The sequence below is a fragment of the Onychostoma macrolepis genome, chromosome 04 (genome assembly GCF_012432095.1).
Source record: "Onychostoma macrolepis isolate SWU-2019 chromosome 04, ASM1243209v1, whole genome shotgun sequence".
Classification (NCBI taxonomy): Eukaryota; Metazoa; Chordata; class Actinopteri; order Cypriniformes; family Cyprinidae; genus Onychostoma; species Onychostoma macrolepis.
Window position 1 is genome coordinate 19,976,548 of NC_081158.1, and position 20,964 is coordinate 19,997,511.

At 36.4% G+C, this 20,964-nt stretch overlaps 1 protein-coding gene across 9 annotated transcripts in view; it reads left to right on the top strand.

Annotated features, from left to right (window-relative positions):
* Positions 1-20,964, top strand: part of magi2a (membrane associated guanylate kinase, WW and PDZ domain containing 2a) — a 220,629-nt gene that overhangs the window by 44,487 nt on the left and 155,178 nt on the right. For all 9 annotated transcript variants that reach the window (XM_058773745.1, XM_058773746.1, XM_058773748.1 and 6 more), the window contains exon 2: positions 13,161-13,277. In XM_058773745.1, the coding sequence (XP_058629728.1) occupies positions 13,161-13,277 (117 nt within the window). The remainder of the gene's footprint in view (positions 1-13,160; positions 13,278-20,964) is intronic.

The window sequence follows — 20,964 nt, forward strand, 5'->3', positions numbered from 1 at the left end:
TCCTAACCCATCCCATTTTCTTTCCTTTTCTCTCTCTGCATGAGAAAAATGGATCAATAGGTTCTCGTCATGGAGGGTAGCAGAAGATATCTACATTTAACTTCTATGAAAGATTAAATAGAATCTTTAAAAAACAGCTCTGTGTAAAAATGTCTGTCAAATTCATTTATGAATGTCAAGTAATGTATTATACACAAATATGTATAAACTATTTATTTTTTTTCCCCATATTATTTCATGGAGATTGGCATACCACTTGTAAAAGCATGTCAGTCTATTATTATTTTACGGGATATTTTAGATAATCCTACCCATAAACAAAACTTGAAGACAAAAAGAACTGTGCTTGGCCAGTTTACATATCTGTCAAAACCTCTTTTCTGTCTGAATGGGTGGCTGTTGTCCAGAGTGAGCTGCACTGAAGACCAGACTTTTTTTGCCTCAAGTCAAAAGTCTGACTAGGCGAGACTAATGAGAGTCTGCTGGGCGGCGTGTGTCATGTGATGAGACAGGTCTTTGATAGCTACGACTACAGCGTCTCCACCCTGATCTCTACACATAAACACTGTCTTTGATCAGCTTGGGCTCACACACGCTCACATAGAAAGAGAGAACGAGGATAATACGCTCTCTGTGCTCTACAGCAACAGATGTGTAGATATGAATTTTAGTTTCAGTAGTGTTCTTATGGCTGGTGGTGATGCTTCTGGGATTTGAGCTCATAAGGTTTTAAACTCATAAGGATGGAAGGCAGGCACGCTAGCCAGATGCCGTGTGCTGTAGTACATTTTTAAAGGAGCCGTTCTTGCAGTGACAGACAGCACATAGTAATCAACTACACTCCACTGCGCTCAATTACAATCAGACATCTCAGAGACAAGAGACGAGACAAACAAGAGATTGCTTGGCAGTACTACAATAAACAGACGTGCTAATTTAACATTGCTGGATTTGATTCAGCCTTTTAAATTAAATTGAATTAAACTGTACTCAATGACCTTAGTGAACTGAACAGAGCTAAACTATGCTGAACAGAGCTTAACTGAAATGAAATGGGCTGTGCTGAACTGAACTGAACTGAAATAAGCTTTAGACAAATGGATGAACTATGAGTTGAACTGAGATATGCTGTAATGAACTGGACTGAACTATACCAAGCTGTACTGTATTGAATTGAACTAAAGAAAGCTGGGGCCTGTTCCATAAAACTAGTTTACCAAATAAGCCAGGCTTATTTCAGTAATTCTGACTTATTTTCACTTGATTTGGTTTCTGAAAGCAAAATTACCATAGCTCAAGCTCAGTCACTGTGGCAACTTATGCTGGCAAACTAACCTGGTCGGGAGCAGGCTAACTGTCAGGCTAAGCTGAGCTCCTCTAACACTGACCAATAGGAACGCATCGATATTACCACTGACTCGCTCACATACAATTAGTTGACTTTATTATTAGTCCAAAAATAAAAGTATACAGAAAATACACCTTAAATAATCAAATAAATAAAAAAATAGGCTACAACCAACTGTATTTAATGTACTGTGCCCAAAATGTAGGCTAATGACATTTTAACATAGTTGCTACTTGCGCGTTTAGTTGATCAGCTGTTTCTAGCCATGCAGCCTTTCTCTCTGAATTTATGACAACTGCACCTTTTATGGTTATTAGAACATTAAAACATTGCAATCTAAAATGGCTCTTTAAAGCATTAAAAACACTAAATCAAAAGTTAAAATCACTGAATTAAAAATTAAAATAAATAATAGAAATCAGATTACATTTTAACTAATAAGAGGAACACACATTTAACTCATTTGAGCTAGTATGGCTGTATTAGCCAGCTTACATTTGATTTACAGTTACTGCTGTCATAAAAATACACTTATATGTAGGATTAAAATTCTATGTGTCATATTTAATGATGATTTAGACTCACATTTAACAAAAACCCACCAATTCAATCTCAACAAATTAGAATACTTCATAAGACCAATTAAAAAAAAACATTTTTAGTAAATTGTTGGCCTTCTGGAAAGTATGTTCATTTACTGTATATGTACTCAATACTTTTGCTTTAATTACTGCCTCAATTCGACGTGGCATGGAGGTGATCAGTTTGTGGCACTGCTGAGGTGGTATGGAAGCCCAGGTTTCTTTGACAGTGGTCTTCAATTCATCTGCATTGTTGGGTCTGGTGTCTCTCATCTTCCTCTTGACAATACCCCATAGATTCTCTATGGGGTTCAGGTCAGGCGAGTTTGCTGGCCAATCAAGCACACCAACACCATGGTCATTTAACCAACTTTTGGTACCTTTGGCAGTGTGGGCAGGTGCCAAGTCCTGCTGAAAAATGAAATCAGCATCTCCATAAAGCTTGTCAGCAGAAGGAAGCATGAAGTGCTCTTAAATTTCCTGGTAGATGGCTGCGTTGACTGTGGACTTCAGAAAACACAGTGGACCAACACCAGCAGATGACATGGCAGCCCAAATCATCACAGACTGTGGAAACTTCACATTGGACTTAAAGCAACATGGATTCTGTGCCTCTCCACTCTTCCTCCAGACTCTGGGACCTTGATTTCCAAATGAAATGCAAAATTTACTTTTCATCTGAAAAGAGGACTTTGGACCACTGAGCAACAGTCCAGTTCTTTTTCTCCACAGCCCAAGTAAGACGCTTCTGACGTTGTCTCTGCTTCAGAAGTGGCTTGGTAGTGTCACGAATCTGGTCTGCACTTCCGTTCATTCACCACCAGAGGTCATTCGCTTACCACATTGACTTTCACACCACACATCACAATGGACTCCCGTCACCCATTACTGATCACAGCTGTCACCAATCACTCATTGCACTAATCATACGCACACCCGATCCTACGCACACACTGATCACACACTCTATTTAAACCCTGGACTTTCCTTCCGTCGGGGCCGAGTATTGTATGCATTATCGCCGCCCTACAGAGCCCTGTTAGTTTTCCTAGTCTTGCCTTGTCTCGCCTAGCCTTGCCTTTGTCGGATTGTGTTTTCCCCTGCCTGGACTATCGCTCACGTTTTTGGATTACCTCTCCTGTCTCGCCCCTTTGGATACTGTTAACCGATCGTCGACCCACGCTTGTCTCTGTTTACTCTTTGTCTCGCCCATGTTATACCTGTTTGCCACTGTTCGACCCTGCCTGTTATGACCACGTCTCTTGTCAATAAAAGTCTGCAGATGGATCCGCATGTCTCACGTCTCGTCAGCCCCGTAACAGGTAGCCCTTTTCCCGAAGACGTCTGAGCATGGTGACTCTTGATGCACTGGCTCCAGCTTCAGTTCACTCCTTGTGAAGCTCTCACAAGTGTTTGAATCAGCTTTGCTCGACAGTATTCTAAAGCTTGCGGTCATCCCTGTTGCTTGTGCATCTTTTCCTACCCAAATTCTTCCTTCCAGTCAACTTTGCATTTAATATGCTTTGATACAGCACTCTGTAAACAGCCACACCTTTCAGTAATGACCCTCTGTGACTTACCCTCTTTGTGGAGGGTGTCAATGTTCATCTTCTGGATCATTGCCAAGTCAGCAGTCTTCTCCATTAGTGTGTTTTCAAAGAACAAGAGATACCCGGAATTTATACTGTAGGGATGGTCATTTATTGAAACTCAGATGTAAATATTGTAATATTTCGAGATACTGATTTTTGACTTTCATGAGCTGTAAGCTCTAATCATCAAAATTAAAACAAAAAAAAACTTTTGAAATGTTTTACTTTACATGCAATGAATCTAAAATATATGAAAGTTTCACTTTTTGCAATAACTTACAAGAAAAAATGAACTTTTTCACGACATTCTAATTTATTGAGATGCACCTGTATTTGCATGATTTTCTAACATTTACAGATGAAAAATATACCTGTAACGTGTCAGTTACTAAACTAAACTGAGCTGTACTGAACTAAACTGAGCTGTATTGAACCGAGTTGAACTAAGATGTTGTTCTGAACTCAACTGTACTCAACTAAACTAAACTGAGCTGTACTGAACTGGATTGTGCTGTCTTGAATTAAACTAAACTAAACTAAGCTGTACTGAATAGTGTCGGGCTGAGATGTGCTGTACTGAACCGAACTGTGCTGAACTGAATTGAACTAAACTAAACTGAGCCGTACTGAACTGAAACGTGCTGAACTGAGCTAAACTAAACTAAACTAAGCTGTACTGAATTGAGCTGAGACATTGTACTGTAGTGAACTGAACCTTACTAAACTAAACTGAGCCATGCTGACCTGAATTGAACTAAACTAAACCAAGCTGTACTGAACTGCACTGAATTTAACTGAACTAAATGAAACTAAGCTGTACTAAACTGGGCTGTACCAAACCGAAGTGGGCACAGCTGAACTGAAATAAACTGAACTGAGTGATTTGAAATTACATGTTATGTGGATTATCAGGGTTGCGTTTCCCAAAAGCAACTATGGTCTCAAGTTCCTTCGTTACCAGTAGAGATCAATGGAACTAATTACCATAGTTAGCTAACTAACGATGATTTTGGGAAACGCACCCCAGAACTGAACTGCACTAAACTGAGCTGTACTGAATTGAGAGAGTGTGCAATATAGTGTATTTTGAAAAAAAATGACATGGACTAAATGAAAACCAAGTACAAAGTATGGATGCGCGGTATACCGGTACTGGAATATATACCGGTATATATTATGTTTCAAATGGTATGTTATACCTGTAGGTGGCAGTGCTTCCCAAATTGCTCCGCAACCAGTAAACGTGACAACAGAAATAACGCGATCAAACAGATGAAACTCTATAAACGCACCCAAAATTAATAAATAAAGAGAACAGTAGAAGTGATTAATAAAGAGAACAGTAGAAGTGAAATATGGCATTACTTTGCATTCAAAACAGATGGCAAAGGTGAACGAACTGACCTTACTGCACCTGTATGCAAGCGTTGCAATAAATTATGTGTTGCCACAGGAGGCAACAACATATCAAATTTTTTAAGCATTTGTCGCTTGCTCATCCTGATCTTTTCAGAGAATTAAGAGATCGACAGGTGAGAGCATCATTCATAAATTCAGATTTAATTTTAACTTTTATTTACAACTGATCAACGCACATACAGATGTGATACAGTAAGTGCAAATGTAGAACCAGTGAAGTTTTGGTCACATAATATATGCACTTGCATTTCATACGATCGAATATTACTTGAATTTGAATTCAGCAAGAGTTTTGCTATATTAATTTTAGTATCAATAATATGAAGGGAATGTTTCTGCCGCACTGCCGACCGCTAATATGAAGCAGCCGAGAGAGCGAGTGAGATTTATATTTAATGCTTTTTCATTGGCTATCTGAGGCTGAAATCTGAAAACAATCTGAGAGAGAGAGAAATAATAACGTGATTTTGAATATTACTTTGACTATTAAAATAACACAACATTTGTTGCATGAATTGCATTACTTCAGTTGTTTTGTTTTTTTCCTTCAAACTCAGTCAAAATGTAACCTATATTCCCGGTAGGTTTGTTACATTTTGTGACATTTTGTTTGCACTATGCGTTTGAACTGAAAAGATAAGAAGATTTGAATATATTTTCATTTTATTACTTCAGTTATATATTTTTTTTTTCTCCAACATCAACATGTAGCCTATGTTCCCTGTAGGTTTTTTGTTACGGTTTGATACAAAGGTATTAAGCTCTGTTTTTATTATTATTATTTAAATAAAATTGTTTTCAATTCACTTATCTTTTGAGGCTGGATATTTGTCACCTATGGTATCGATTTAGTATCGATACCGAGGTATTACATTCTGGTATCGTACCGAAGCCAAAATTATGGTACCGAGCCATCCCTAGTACAAAGTCTCCTCGTACATCTCTGGCAACTTTTGGATTTTGTATTGAACACTCTAAATGCTGTTAGAGTGTTATTTAATGTCCTCTTTAATTATTAAAGCGTTTTAAAATATTTACTGCCCATATGAACAAGTCTAACTATTGTGTCCATTGTAAGAGCTTTAAACAAGCCTTATCATTTATGATAAATTTGACAGTTAGAAGTACATTCCTGCCCTTTAATCTGCAGGGTTATTACACTGCACACAAGATCTTTATTTCTCCACAAAGACATCACTCATCTTTTATAAACTTGTCATTGTGTGATATCTGTAAAATGAGCTGAGAAACAGAGAGACTGTGTGTGTGTGTTGTGTAAATGATGGAGGCTGCAGCTCCTTCTGCAGCGCTGAGGATGATGGACATTTTCTATTAGCCGGTCTAACGCCACTCCCAGTGTGAGAGATGAGCGTGTGTGCTCATGTGTGTTTGTGTGTGTTAGATGCAACTCAGATAGACTACTTCTACATTCCGCCAGATGCTTGGACTACACTATATGATTGACATGTCTCAGATAAAGCACTTTATCACAGGAAAGTATGCTACTTTAGAGCCAGTGATCTGGGGCCGGATTCACGAAAATCTTCTTAAGAAATAAGTTAAGAAATTTCTTAAGATAAATTTCACGAAGTTCGTAAGAATGTTTCGTAAGTGCAATTCTTGAAAAATTCTTAACAAGTTCTGTCATTATTTTTATGCGTGCTAGAGGGTGCTTAACTTTAAAACGTAAATATAGGTCGTAATAAGGGCTTGCACAAATGACCTATAGGGTCGTTTTTTGTTGGAGGACAGGCTCGTGAAAACATGATGCACTGATAAACTCACTGCGCTTCCTGCAGATTACCATATAATAATCATAATAAGCACGCACACTCTTTTTGTCAAAATAAAAGTTCAAAATAAAACTCTATGAACCGCTCCATTGTGAACATACGAGCTGTAACCACTGCAAGCTGTAAAGTAAACAGGAAGAATTTGTCCGAACTCAAATGGTTTTGCGAGGAGCATAAATATATTTCTTGAGGAGCATAAAGTTTATTAAATAATTCTTACTGTTTTGGATTTAAGACAAGTCTGGGGCTGTCCTAAATTTAAGAAGTTATTTACAATGATTTTTAAGAAGATTCTTTTCAAGAATTTGAATTCTTCTTAGGTTTTGTCTTAAGAACAATCTTATGAAAAAAGATAAGAATATTCTTAAGAAGAATTTTTGAGAATACAAAATATTCTTAACTTTTTTCTTAAGAATGTTTTGTGAATCCGGCCACTGGTTATTATTATTATTATTTTGTTAATTGGTTCATTAATAATTTAGTAATTTAGTTTAGTAAACATACAATGGGTCAATTTAATTGCGTGGATTAAGCATATTTATATGCGCAGGATAACTTCTCATGAAAAATTTCCACCTAATTCACAACACTTGCATATGCACATGAATTTGTTCTTAACCTGTTCTAATACTATATAATGCTAATGAATTTGAAAGTATTCTAAATAAGCAACCATGTGCTTGAGGTTAGTAATTTGCATAAACACAAGCAAACCATCTCCATATAATGCTTTCCACAAAAAATTGCTTTACAGCCTTCCATCACTCTTATTAAATATATAGCATTGAAAATGAAATATCTATACATTTTAACACGTTTCATTTTGTAAGGCCACCCAGAGTATGATTTTGTGGTTTCAGTGTTTTCAGTTGTTCTTGTTGTTCAGTCTAGAATAATATATATATATATATATATATATATATATATATATATATATATATATATATATATATATATATATTTTTTTAATATATTTATTTATTGTGTATGTAGTTATTGTGTATGTATATATATACAGTTGAGTACTGAGTTAACAACATGTACTTACTATAGAGTTAAGGTTAGGATTAGAGTTTGGTTTTTGGTTGTTGCATGTAATTAAGCATAATTTATTGCTATTTCTAGAGCAATTACATGTAACATGTAACAATGACACTTAAATAAAGTGTTACCCAATATTGTAAGACGTTGCATTCCTCAGCAGTCGTTGAGCAGGTTTCTAAATGAGCATGTCTGCTCACTGGTTTCAGCTCAGTCCCTCTCTCCTAATTAGAGGCTTATTATCTAAACAGCTGTCTTCCTGATGCCCACTCCAAATATGGGGGCACGTGGAAACTCGTGCACACACATAGAGTCATTACTGAGATATTAAACTATAATAAAGTGCTACATCTGCCTGCTGGGCTGAAAGGTGCAGTGCTGCTGTGTAGCAAATAATGATTTTATGATTTAATGCAGCGTGAGAGTGAAACATGTTAACTCGCCAGATGTTGCTCACTTGTTTGTGTTTGTGAGAATGGTTACACATGTGTTACGTAGGTTTTTCTGGCTGCCCGCCACTCGCCAAATGTATAACTAGGTCTGCATAAGCTGGTTTATTTTAGTTAATTAAACGGCTGCTATTCTGGGGAAAAAAAAAATGTCCATGCTTTTTTCCTTGTGAGGTCATTCAGAACCATAAACACATATTAGGTCCTTGTATACATGTCAATGCAGTTTTATATTTAGTCATTTAGTGTTGGTGTTGATGTTGTTACTTATTTTTTTAGGTCAATCGCTCATAACCAATGTCATTTAAATATAGAAGTCTTAAAGGTACAGTATCAAAAACAGCCTGTTCAGTGTTAACACAATGGCCCAACCAGGTGTGATGGAATAAACTGATTTGTTAACGACAGAAAGGAATTCAAGGCACATCTTCCGGACCAAAAATGTTCACAATAGAAACATTAAAAATGACTAAAACACTGCACACTGATGCATTTCAGTCTATAGCCTTCTTCTGAGAGTGTCAGGTACAAAATGAGTCACAGGTGTATATAATTAGTCAGTCAAGACATCAAAAGAACCATTAAAGGGGGACCTATAACCTTGTTAAATCCAGTAAAGTTATATCCAGTAAACTGTTAATTTTAATCAACAGTTTTTCTGTATTATCACTTATTATATACAATTTTTGTAAAACTTTAGTGCAGGGACCGATTGCTTATTACTCACAGTTGCTTATTAGCATGCCTATTATTAACATATTGGCTGTTTATTAGTACTTATAAAGCACATACTCTGCTTGACCATATTCTACATCCCTAATCCTACCCCAATACCTAAACTTAACTACCTTACTAACTATTAATAAGCAGCAAATTAGGAGTTTTTAACAGCAAAAGTTGTAGTTAATGGTTTGTTAATAGCAAGAATTGGACCTTAAAATAAAGTGTGTCCATAATATTTAAACTGTTCTACATTATATTTTACTATATGTAAGTGTTTATGCATATTATGTGTATACTATTCATATTTAATCATTTGAAATATATTTCACCTTTAATATTTTACTTGCCAAGAGGCAGGTGACACAGATGTCTGTCTTTATGGTATACAATTGCTCTTTCCTCAAAAACGTTAAAGATGCTCCTTCTGGTACTGAGGTTCTGGAAGGCAGCAGCTGTGGGACGTTATGAGAATTTAATACAGTCTGTTCCCTCTCTCTGGGGGTTCTTATGGCACCTGTTCTTCATCATGTGCTCTGTACTCACTCAAGGGCAATGGCACCCTGAGCACTTCACTTACTCATTTTGTGTGGGTTTGTTATGAAATGTATTGAAACTTGGCAAACCAAGTTGTGCTGCTGACTGTGAAGTTTTTGTCTACACTAGAAGAAATATCAGACCTCCCTTGACCTTTACTTACTGAAAAAGTTCTTGGAGTTTCTGTTTTAAAGATTCACCTGTTTAAGACATGACTTGAAAGTGTGCCCAAAATTTCTTACAGCATTTTATATAATATTTTTTGTAATGAAATGTGATACAATTTATTGTTGTAGTTTCATATTACACAAAATCAAATTTTTTTTCAAGTTTAAAGGGATAGTTCACCCAAAAATGAAAATTCTGTCATTAATTTCTCACCCTCAAGACCTTCGTTCATCTTCAGAACACAAATTAAGATATTTTTGATGAAATCCGAGAGCTTTCTGACTTTGCAATGGAACCGACACGTTCAAGGTCCAGAAAAGTAGTAAGGACATCATTAAAATAGTCCATGTGACATCAGTGTTTCAACCTTAATTTTAGGAAGCTACAAGAATACTTTTTGTGTGCAAAGAAAACAAAAATAACGACTTCATTCAACAATTTCTTCTCTTATATATCAGTCTTTGACGTGCGGTCACAGTGGCAGTAACGTTGCTGTCTATGCAGGGTGAGCATAAGCAAATAAATAAATAATGCAACCAAAGGCAGTAGGGCATTGCAATACTATCTTAATTTCTTACTTCATCTGGTGAATTTTGTGTATGAAGGGTTTTTGATTGCATTTTTTATATTTGCTTTACATTGATCTTTTTGTGAATGCTAAATGGGTGAAATCTACTATTAATTGTTAATGCAGTAAAAATAAAACACTAAAAAGCTTTTAGGCATTTAGGCAACACAACATAGTAATTTACGTTGTGAAAAATGGATATAAAATTTGCTGTACATCTCCGGTCCACCCATAGAGGGCGATGAATCTCTTCCCATCCTCCATCTCGTACACAGGGAGAGAGCTTTGTGATAGGTTCCCACTGTTAGGCACGTTTCTTCTGCAGCGTCCCAGTGCTCAGCCTCTCTTTCTCTCTCTGTCTGTCTCTCTCTCTCTCGGTCACTGCAGAGCGACACTCTCTGTTACAGCAGCGTGCAGAGAGACAGCCTGTAGAACTGAACCCATCTAACACTGCTAGGAAACCTGCACACTGTGGCCGTAGACCTGTGGAGACCTGGACTGCACACACACACACACACTCACACATACACACACACACACACACACGCATGCAATCACAGACACGCTCAAATCATCGCCTGCAACATCTGGCTGAGCCGTGCAAGAGAAGTGCTGTTCCATTGCGCTCTGTGAGTCGACTTACGATTTGTGTGTGTGTGTGTGTGCTAGAGATTTGAATGAGGCTTTGGGGTCTGCAGTCTTGATTTATTTCTCTCCAAGGAGCTGAGTGTGTGAGACTCATTAATTTGTGTGTCATTTGGCGTTAATTTGCTGTCCTGTGACATTCAGACAGAACTGTGTGCTGATGATGTCTGTGTGATTTGATTGTAAACCAAAGGTTTTCTTTAACTGACTGTGTGTGTGTGTGTGTGGGTGTGTGTGTAAATAGCATGATTGTCATGTCTGGTTAACCCGGAATGTCTGAAGTAGGTTATTCTAGATGCATCGGGCTTGTTCTACATGGAGTTTTAAAATCCACCAGTGTGTGCACGAGTCCGTGCATGAATCGATGGATGATGTATATGTCTAGTGGGTGCACGTTTGAAGCAATAAAAAACGGTTTCTGAAACCCACACGAGCATAGTTACTTAGTATGACGTCTTTTTCAACACTGTCCTTATGCTTTTTGACGACATATGACTTTGTGCCGGTAATGTCTTGCGTTTCAGCCAGACTCTGTGTGTTTAAATTATGGTTTAGGGAATAGTTCAGCCAAAAAACATTCGTTGTTTAAAAGGAGAAATTTTGAGATGTGTTCATGCTGCCCTTTTCCATGCAATGAAAGTGGATAGGGACTGGAGATTTTGTGCTCTAAAAAGGTTATAAAAAACAAAAACTATAAAAGTAGTATGTATGACTTGATACTTTGATAGCTTTGCGTAAGGAACAGACTGAAATGTAAGCTATTATTACTTGAAAATCTTGTTTGATAGCCATGGTTACCTTTCAAGTGGATGGGGACTGGGATTGTCAATGAAAGTGGATGGAGACGAGATATCAAGCATCAAAAATGACAAAATGATCTATGATCATAAAAAATATGATCACTTTGTGTGAGAAACAGGCCAAAATTCTCTGAAAAGTGTATGCTCCATCACCGATCTTAAATCTTAGGATGAAAGTTTTACTTTGAAATGTACTTATTGTTTTGTTTTTTGGAAGAATTAGAAAATTTGGAAAAATTGGGCATATTCTCACTAGTCTTGTAACTGAATGTGACACACAAAGTTCGAATATACGCACTGTCAAATCTTCCTTTTTTTTTTTTTATTAACTGGCCCTTTAAGCTGTACTGTGCAATTTTTCTTGTTTGTTGGAAGGATTTAGAAATTTGGAGACGTGCTGTATGTCTAATCTTGTAATTACAGTACTTACAACACGCCAAGCTCAAATATATGCAAGCTCAAATGTTCATTTTTGGGTGACCTAGCTGTTTAATGATGTAAGCTCTAATGTGAAATTTAAACATTTTTTTTTTTTAAATGTTTGTTGGAAAGAGGCAGAATTTTTAACAATTTCATTTGGAGAAATGCTGGATGTTCTCACTAGTCTTGTAACCATTTCCAATGCACCTTTCAAATATTTATATGAACTGGCCCTTTAAGAATTTAAGCTTTACTATGAAACCAACTTAATAAACTTAATAATAGTTATTTATTAAATATTATTATTATTTACTTTTTTTAATGATTTTCAAATTTTGAGAAATGCAGTTGATGTGTGTTGGTGGGGGATATTAACCTTTATTTTCCTTATGTCTATATATTTCACTTGCTTTTTTTCATATACTCTCATGTCTCTCTCTCTCTCTCTTTCTGTTTTTCGCTTTACCCCCTCTCTCATTCTCACTCTCTATCCATTTGTCTGCTGATGAAGCACATTTTCTGAAGAGAACCCCCTCCCCATTTCATCACGGGATGTAATAATGATGACAATGTGTGTGTGTGTGTGTGTGTGTGTTTATCACCGGGACGCCCCATGGGAACCCTGCACTCTTATGTGTTCAGAAATCAAGTATGTACTAGGAAAAATATGATGGTGTGTGTGTATGATGAGATTGTGTGCTTATATCGATGAGAAACAAGCTAAACAGGAAGGAAGGACACTCTTAGGTGCTTGAGAAAGCTTTTTGACCACAGAACAAAGTGGAAACTATCACAGACATATTCTCGCAGCTCTTCAGGCGATCGCTTTGAGGTCAGGTTTTTGTATCGAGTGACTAAATCACAGTTTGCTGCAGTATTGTCAGGCCTTTTCCTCAGAAAATAGAATGGCTCCACACACATTCACGTAACGGATTCCTTTATTGCCACTGAAAAACTGCACACAGAGGTGTTTCTTCACAGAGTTTATTGTGAATGTGAAGTAAAAGCCAAGGAGCCTGTTATCAGATGAGATTGTATCGCGGTGGAGGGTCATCTAACCGTCTGTATGTGTGTTACAGGAGGTGTTGTGGATAAAGATCTCAGGCAGTATCTCAACCTGCGTTTCCAGAAGGGCTCTTTGGACCATGAGCTGCAACAAATAATTCGGGACAACCTCTATCTTCGTACAGTACCCTGTGAGTAACTCTTTACCCTGATTTCCTTAACCTTCGACACTGCTGCCCTTATTGACTTGGTCCTCTAGGCCAGGCCACTGACTTGTTATTGATTAAGTCTTGGCTGAAGTTGTCTGATCACTGCACTTGATTTTATGTATTTGAAATTGTTTCAAACCTTGCAATGATGCTAGGGTGGTTTACAAAGCATTGATACTGTATGGTGTTAGTTGCAAGGCTGTTTGCTTTCTTACAGTGTTAAGGTGTGGTCACCTTAGGGACATTTCTGCAAATTTTGCAGTGCAAAAAAAGGCTAATCATCAATAGCATAACAATGCTTTCAAACCAAACAGCTTTCTGTTGGTCAACACTGCAAATTTTGGAGAGGCCAACGTGAAGCAGTTGCCGAATCTGTGTGGGAAATAATTCAACTTTACACAAAATTCCTGATCATGTGGATTCCTATTGAAATTATTGGATTTTGCATGTGAGAATTCACATTCAGTGGTGGAAACTTTCCATTTAAAGGACAATTTCGCCCCTTGGGGTTGATTTTTAGAGGTATTTTTACCTTTTTGTATGGCCTTATTTTTTTTCTACCCATATAAAACATTTTGGTGTATTACGATTTATGTCTAGTGCTTTGATGCAATTTTGATGTATTACTTTGATGTATTATTTCAATTATTTATATATTTATTTATTAAATATTAACAGTATTTTATGCTATATTGTATTAAATTGGAATATTATCAGAAATAATATATATAAATATATCAGATAGTACAAATGGAAAGTGCAGGGACTTTTTATGTATTTATTATTATTATTCATTTATTTTGCATTTTGGGGCCATTTTTGTCACTTTTAGTGGCAAAATAGTTTTTTAGTTTTCTCTGGACCCCTGGTTAAATCTCTTTAAATGTGACCCTGGACCACAAAACCAGTCATTAGTAGCACATGTATATTTGTAGCAATAGCCAAAAATACATTGTATGTGTCAAAATTATCGATTTTTCTTTTATGCCACAAATCATTAAGATATTAGGTAAGATATTTAGTAAATTTCCTACTGTAAATGTATCAAAACTTAATTTTTAATTAGTAATATGCATGGCTAAGAACTTAATTTGGACAACTTTAAAGGCGATTTTCTCAATATTTAGATTTTTTTGCACCCTCAGATTCCAGATTTACAAATAGTTGTATCTCAGCCAAATATGAGCCTATCCTAACAAACCATACATCAATGAAATGCTTATTTATCAGCTTTGAGATGATGTATAAATCTCAATTTAGAAAAAAATTACCCTTATGACTGGTTTCGTGGTCCAGGGTCACAAATGTGATCCTTTCTGATCTTTTCTGTTGTTGCTTGCTTACTGGCCCAAACCAAAAGAACCAATCTTCATAATCTGATGTTTGACCGCCCAGTTGTGGTTGAAAATTTCCTCAAAAAGAAAAAAACTTTGCCAGTCTTTATATTTGCCAGTCTCTACGGCATGACGTTTGTATCTGTATACTTAGAGTTGTAGTCCAGAACCAATGAGGTGTTTTGAAACATTTGAAGATATTATACACAGTATGCTCTGTCTTTGGACTGCACCGATGCTTGAAAGGATTTCCGTGAGGCTTTTGCTCAAGTGAAGCCCTTGTGTTATGTGTGAGAGCGAGCGAGTGAGAGAAAGAGAGAGAGAGAGTGATTACTGTCCAGCTGAGAGACTGAGCTGTGATTCCATTAGACCAGAGAGCGACACGTGAGATCCGTACCCGAGAGAAAGAGAGATTTGGAGAATACAGATGAGAAAGAGAGGGATGGACTGACAGAGATTACGATAAAAAAATGAGAATGAGGTTTAGGACCCTAGATAAAATGCCTCAAATGTCAGATTCATTGAACACTTGCAAGAGAAAAAAAGAAACAAGGAAACTGATAGCTTGAAATAAGAAGAGCGAAATTGAGGTAGAGAGGAAGAAAGATTGGATAGTTTGAAAACCCATGCATACAAATTTATTTTTATTCATATGTAATGGAACTGCTCTGTTCCAAAATCCAGTGAGCTGCCTACTTAGAATACATTATAAGGGCATCATAGATGCACTCCTGACAAGAAGATTGTTCCAAAAGGTGATCAGCATAATGTTGCCTTCTAAGAAACTTTATTTTGGCTATTCATTGTCATTTGGGTAGTCAGAGTCATTGATTTGTATTCAGTGTTAGTGTGTTATGAATGCTTATAAGCTAATAAGAGGTGCACAACATCCTTTGGGATGTTTATTTCAAACACATTTTATCTTAGTTTTTGATTATTTCATTTAAATTCACAAAAAAAAAAAAAAAAAAAAATTGAAAGAGAAAGGTTTCATCTTTAAGGTTATCAGAATATTAATGGTGTTAATGATTGTCATGTGGTTAGCACAGCGATATGCTAATCACACACTTTATTAAAATTAGTTGTGAGTACGCTTCTTGTTTGATTCATACAAAGAGTGCTATTTTGCTAATTAATCTGTTTACTCTTATATTGTCAGGTTATTTTCTTAGCATTGTGCTAATAGAATCAATTGTTTGATGAATGTAAGGAAGCGCTATTTTGTGTTGCTCATACTAATAATCTCAAAATGCCCAAATATCAACCAGTTATTCATAGTGTTACTATTTGATTCTCATGTTGCTAGCTTAGCAACTTGCTAAAGTCACATTCTATTGGATTAAAGTTTAGGTCTTAGATTAGCACCATGCTAATGGAATCAGTTGTTTGATAAACCTGAGAAGCGCTGTTTTGTCTGCTACAAATACCCACATAATATAATAACCACAAATACCCAAATTTAGACAGATTATTTGAACTGTTATCTTAGATTAGCACCATGCTAACATTACACTCTCTTGGAATCAGTTGTTTAAATGTGAGGAGCTCTATTTTGTGTGGCACAAAATCTCAAAATACTCAAATATTGCCCAGTTTTTTGTTGTGTTACTGCATATTAGTTTTTCATTTGTTAGCTTAGCAACATGCTAATGTTACATTAGATTTAACTGTGAGGTAAGGCTGATTAGCGCTATTTTGTCTGGCAAATTCTAATTGTCTTAAAATGCTCAAATATTGACAGATTTTTTTACTATTTTGCAACTTAGCATCATGCTATGATCATAACTATTTTAGAATGAACTGCATCTCTTTTGATTCTCACTGTAATTCTAGCTGTGAGGAGTAGTTGTAGGTAGATTGTTCCAAATCAGTCACTTATAAGGTACATTATAAGAAATTGCACACCTACATTTTCTCATGAGAACAGGTTATCAATTTTGGTTTGGATCTTGCCTTTAAATGCAGCTGCCAATGTTAGCAGCACACAGCCAGGAAGCTCACTATATTTTGGAGTTTACATTTCACAGAATATTATTACTGCAGAATTGAGTTTGTGTACGAGAGAAAAAAAAAAAGAAACAGTCACTTCAGAGGAAGGTGAGGATGTGTTCCCGTTGCCGTCACATTATCAGTCACGTGATTGGCTGCTTGCTGAGTAATGACAGTAATGCTCATAATCACAGAACTGTCTCATGAATTATGCAGCAGATCTATTACAGCTTAGGGTGCCATGACAGGTTACGCTTGCCACACACACACACACACACACACACAGGGGAGAGACAGGGTGACATTAGAAGTTGTTAGTGCTGACATTGAACCTCTCCAGAAATGAGACGTGAGACACTATTATAAATGGAGGACGCAGTGTCCTCTAATATCTAACTAGAGACCCAGAGATACCGTACTTTCTAAAAAAAAATGTCCATGCTGACCACTGCGCAAATTGTTATTCTTCTGTTTCTGTCTCTCTTTATGACAGTATATTAATGTTAATATACCAACCTATTGAAGTACTGAAATCGGTTTTGTACCTTTGTAATGCACTGATAACCACCAAATGCAGGTGATGATAAGAAAGTCACATGATGAACCAAAGCCCATAACAAGCAGATTTTAATTAATAACATATATAGAAGGTGCACAGTGTCATTCACACAAACACTAAACACCATCATGGTGAGACTCATTAAACTGAAATATGCACTAAACATTAATTGAACAACATTAGATGTAACATACAACCCTAATAAACATAACTGATAAGAAAAAACTAAGAAGAAATATAGTTATTTCAAAGAAAAAACATCCAATTTGAAATGCAACGCAGGGAATTCTGGGAACATCAATATACGTTTTTTCCCTGTAAATTTTACATTGTTTTTCACTTCCAAAAATGGTATTTCACTGTAAAATTGTCTGAAATGTCTATTACAGTTTTTTGCCGTATATATATTAGGGGAACTTACCGTTAACCATTTAATATGTTTTTACTGTAGCATTTTCACAGTTTTTTACCGTTAAAATTTTTACAGTGTACCATGAATGCATATAGTGACCAAGAACTGTTAAGTTCCAAAAAGGACAAAAAAAAAAAAATGATGGAAATGGTGACAGACTTTTCATTTTGGGAAATATTGGTGAATTATTTTTAAGGGTGGTTTTGTCAGTGACAGGCTTTCGCTGTGTAGTCTGTAAATCCAGAATGTTTGAGGGAACATTTGAAGTCTCATAACAAGACTGAAGCGGGTCTCATTTTCACTTCAGAACACAGAAATGTGGATTAGGCTTTTTCCAATGCACCTACCACTGCGAACAGTCTGACACATTTTTAGAGCAAAACCATATACGTGAAAAATTGAACAAGCTTGAATTGCCAGTTAAAGGTACCCAGAGTTCTCATAACTCCCTCATTACAGCAAGACTTGAACGTGAAAGTTTCTGCCCTCAAATCCAAAGAAGCAAGAGGCTCTGATTTGATTTTAAACAACATGCTGGACCACACAAACCTGAAATCTCATTTTCAGAACTCCTGAATTGAATCTTTGATGTCTGAAGGAGCGGTTTCATCAAACCAGTTATCAAAAATTGATATAAGACTCAACTACATTATATGTCTTCCAAGGCTTTGCAGTCACGTTCTTGGAGAGATTAATCATTGCGTTATTAAAGGGAAGATTATTACGAAGAATTAATTCCCTAGATGCTCTGTTTGAATTGGATTTAATTATATTTGTCATGGATATGGAGGATCTGATTCTTTCAAGTCAACATAAAATTAAAATTGACCCTAGTAACTTTAATACACATTCCTGGTCTTATCGAGCACAGTTCATCAAAAATTAATAACTTGCACCTCTTCTTAAAATGACTTTTCTTTTCGGCTGACATCATCTTGGCTGCGCAAGTGTTGGTTAATGTTTCACACCCAGCCTCACTGGAAAAATCATATGGGTTTTCCGTAGCAAAAGATTATTTAATAAGTATTTTTGTCTTTTTACCAGTACAAATATCTAAACATCCTTAAAACATTTATTTAATGCTTGTTTTTAGAAAAGTTAAGTTTGTTTTTCTTACATCATTAGCAATATTCTTGCTAGATGTGTAAATCTAAACAACTCTAGTTATACTTACTGAGGTTTATGCTTAAAACAAACATAAACAGTTTGCCGATGGGGTGAGAAAAATAACATTTATTCAAAATATGTTCTCTGAAAACAAGTCTTACTATCTTATGAAATTTTGTTTCTCAAGGAAATTGATCTTGTTTCAGGGATGTTTAAATATTTGTACTGGAAAACATGACAAAAATACTGATTAAATCTGATTTTTTTTCTTTTTTTTTTTTTTTTTCTTCTTGGAACACAAAAGCAAGTATTCAGCAGATAGCTATAACTAGCAGCATGTCCAAACTGCTTTCTAGTGAAAGTGAATGGTGCACATAGATTTAAATCAAGCAGGTTTTCAGCAGATGAAAGCACATTTTCCTCACACCAACCTGTTGTTTGAACCATATTTATAGAAAAACAACAACTTTTTGACATTGACAGCACTTGGTCCCCATTCACTTTCATTATATGGAAAAGAGCAGCTCAAACATTCTGCAAAGTTTCTCTTTTTGTGTTCTACGGAAGAAAGAAAGCTGATTTTGAAAGAAGCCTTATATGTTTACCAATGCTGCATTTATTTGAAAAAAAAATACAGCAACATAGTGATATTGTGAAATATTATTACACTTCAAAATAACTGTTTTTCTATTTTAAAAGTTCTAAATGTACTTTATTCCTTTTATAACAAAACTGAATTTTCAGCATCATTACTTCAGTCTTCAATGTTGCATGGTCCTTCATTTTGAAGCATTTCTTATTATTATCATCACAGTTAAAATGGTTGTGCTGATTAATTTTGGTGGAAACCTTTTTTCAAGACTCTTTGACATATAATGTTCAAAAGAACAGCATTTATGTAAATTATGTACAAATTTGTCGCATTATAAATGTTTTTGCTATCACTTTTGTTCAATTTAATGCATCCTTGTTAAATAAAAGTTTTAATTCCTTTCAAAAATCAATCAATCGACCAATCATACCGACAGTTATCCAGTATATATATATATATATATATATATATACACAGTGAGGAAAATAAGTATTTGAACACCCTGCTATTTTGCAAGTTCTCCCACTTAGAAATCATGGAGGGTCTGAAATTGTCATCGAGGTGCATGTCCACTGTGAGAGACATAATCTAAAAAAAAATCCAGAAATCACAATGTATGATTTTTAACTATTTATTTGTATGATACAGCTGCAAATAAGTATTTGAACACCTGAGAAAATCAATGTTAATATTTGGTACAGTAGCCTTTGTTTGCAATTACAGAGGTCAAACGCTTTCCTGTAGTTTTTCACCAGGTTTGCACACACTGCAGGAGGGATTTTGGCCCACCTCCACACAGATCTTCTCTAGATCAGTCAGGTTTCTGGCCTGTCGCTGAGAAACACGGAGTTTGAGCTCCTCCAAAGATTCTCTATTGGGTTTAGGTCTGAGACTGGCTAGGCCACGCCAGAACCTTGATATGCTTCTTACAGAGCCACTCCTTGGTTATCCTGGCTGTGTGCTTCGGGTCATTGTCATGTTGGAAGACCCAGCCTCGACCCATCTTCAATGCTCTAACTGAGGGAAGGAGGTTGTTCCCCAAAATCTCGCAATACATGGCCCCGGTCATCCTCTCCTTAATACAGTGCTGTCGCCCTGTCCCATGTGCAGAAAAACACCCCAAAGATGATGCTACCACCCCATGCTTCACAGTAGGGATGGTGTTCTTGGGATGGTACTCATCATTCTTCTTCCTCCAAACACGTTTAGTGGAATTATGACCAAAAGTTCTATTTTGGTCTCATCTGACCACATGACTTTCTCCCATGACTCCTCTGGATCATCCAAATGGTCATTGGCAAACTTAAGTCGGGCCTGGACATGTGCTGGTTTAAGCAGGGGAACCTTCCGTGCCATGCATGATTTCAAACCATGACGTCTTAGTGTATTACCAACAGTAACCTTGGAAGCGGTGGTCCCAGCTCTTTTCAGGTCATTGACCAGCTCCTCCCGTGTAGTTCTGGGCTGATTTCTCACCTTTCTTAGGATCATTGAGACCCCACGAGGTGAGATCTTGCATGGAGCCCCAGTCCGAGGGAGATTGACAGTCATGTTTAGCTTCTTCCATTTTCTAATGATTGCTCCAACAGTGGACCTTTTTCACCAAGCTGCTTGGCAATTTCCCGTAGCCCTTTCCAGCCTTGTGGAGGTGTACAATTTTGTCTCTAGTGTCTTTG